Below are 1,621 nucleotides of genomic sequence, written 5' to 3'. Positions count from 1 at the left end.
AAACCCCCCAAAACGGCGCCGCCCGGCTGGTTTTGGGCTGTCAGCAGCTGTCCGGCGCTGGGCATGGAGCGTGTGCGGGGAGCTGGGGCCGTGCTGGCGGTCCTGGTGGTGCTGGGAGCCCCCCCGGCTGCGGGCGAGGAGCTGTCGGGTGAGCGGGGGGGATGGGAACGGGGGGGAAAGAGGGGAGAAAAGAGGGGGTAGGAGCCCCAAAAGTGAGTGGGAGGGGGGTCGGAAGGCCCGGACTAAGTGGGAGAGGTTGGGAACCCGAAAGTGTGTGCGGGGGGTCTGGGGATTGTGGGGACGGTGGGAAAGGGGTGGGAGAGGGTGGAAAGGGAGTGTGGGAGAGCAGGCAGAGGGGTGCCTTGGGGGTCCCTGGGTGTCCCTTGAGCCGTGGAGCGGTTCCCTGGGGCTCTGGGGGGGGTCGGATCCGCAGTGGGGGGGTCCCCAACCTCCTTGTCCATCCTGGGGCACCGATGGGGGGGTTTCCCCCCAGCCAAGAGCCGGTGCTGGGGCGTCCGTGGGGCAGAGAGGGGTGGGAAAGGGGGGTCCGGGGTGGCCCCCTGAGCTCCCACCCTTCTGGGGTGGAATAGGGCCTGAGGGGCGGGGGGGGAACGGGACACCCCCTGCCCCGTGTCCTGCACACACAGGGGTGTTCCAGCTGATGACAAACCACGAGTGTCACTTCATCAACGGCACCGAGCTGGTGAGGTTCGTGGAGAGGCACATCTACAACCGGGAACAGTTCCTGCACTTCGACAGCGATGTGGGGGTCTATGTGGGGGACACCCCACGTGGGGAGATCCAGGCCAGGCACTTCAACAGTAAACGGGAATGGCTGGAGTACAAACGCTCTGCGGTGGACAGGTACTGCCGGTACAACTATGAGCTTTATGCCCCATGCAGTGTGGAGAGGAGAGGTGAGCGTGGGGCAGAGCGGGTCCCCTCGGCCCCTGCCCCGATAACGACCCTGGAGCCTTTCAAACCCTCTCTGGGAATCACCCCAGACACCTCAGCCCTCCCTCTGCCATTCCCCATGCCCTTTGGCCCCCTCCCAGTTCTTCGCAGTCCACTCCAGTCTCTCCCAGTTTCTCCCAGTGCACTCCAGTCCATCCCAATCCATGGCAGTCCATCTCAATCCATCCCAGTCCATCCCAGTCTCTCCCAGTGCCCCCCGCGTCTCCACCCCGCTGGGGCCACCGAGCTCACGCCCCTCAGCCAATCCCAGCGCTTCTCTCTGATGACGCTCCAGTTGCCAGACAGACCCAAAGCAAAGAGTTCCTTCACCAGGACTCAGCCTCCCAGTTCTGATCACTTCCTTCCCAGTCCAGACCAGTCATTCCCAGTCCCTCTCATTGCACTCCCAGACCCTCTCGATCCATTCCCAGACCCTCTCTGTCCATTCCCAGTCGTTCTCACTTCACTCCCACATCTACCAACTCTCTCCCCTGTGTCCCCCCAGCCCAGCCCCTTCTCCCCCACTCTATTCCCAGTCCCTCCCACTGCCATCCCAATCCCTCCCAATGTCCTACAAGCCCTCTGCCCTCCCTCCCAGTGCCCCCCAGCTCAGCCCAGTGTCTCCCCCGTCCCTCCCAGTGCCCCCCAGCGTGTCCATCTCGCTGGT

At 64.3% G+C, this 1,621-nt stretch overlaps 1 protein-coding gene across 1 annotated transcript; it reads left to right on the top strand.

The window, feature by feature from the left end:
• Nucleotides 1-6: 6 nt before the first annotated feature.
• LOC108510434 (class II histocompatibility antigen, B-L beta chain-like) lies at nucleotides 7-1,619 on the top strand (the record flags this gene model as incomplete). The annotated part of the gene is made up of 3 exons (XM_017840110.1): nucleotides 7-148; nucleotides 648-917; nucleotides 1,594-1,619. Coding segments are annotated over exons 1-3 (381 nt in total), but the record flags the coding sequence as incomplete, so codon positions are not given.
• Nucleotides 1,620-1,621: the final 2 nt, after the last annotated feature.

This window comes from Lepidothrix coronata, unplaced genomic scaffold, assembly GCF_001604755.1.
Source record: "Lepidothrix coronata isolate B3197 unplaced genomic scaffold, Lepidothrix_coronata-1.0 Scaffold881, whole genome shotgun sequence".
Lineage (NCBI taxonomy): Eukaryota > Metazoa > Chordata > Aves > Passeriformes > Pipridae > Lepidothrix > Lepidothrix coronata.
Note: the sequence above shows the minus strand (reverse complement) of the source record. Positions and strands in the feature narration are given on the sequence as shown.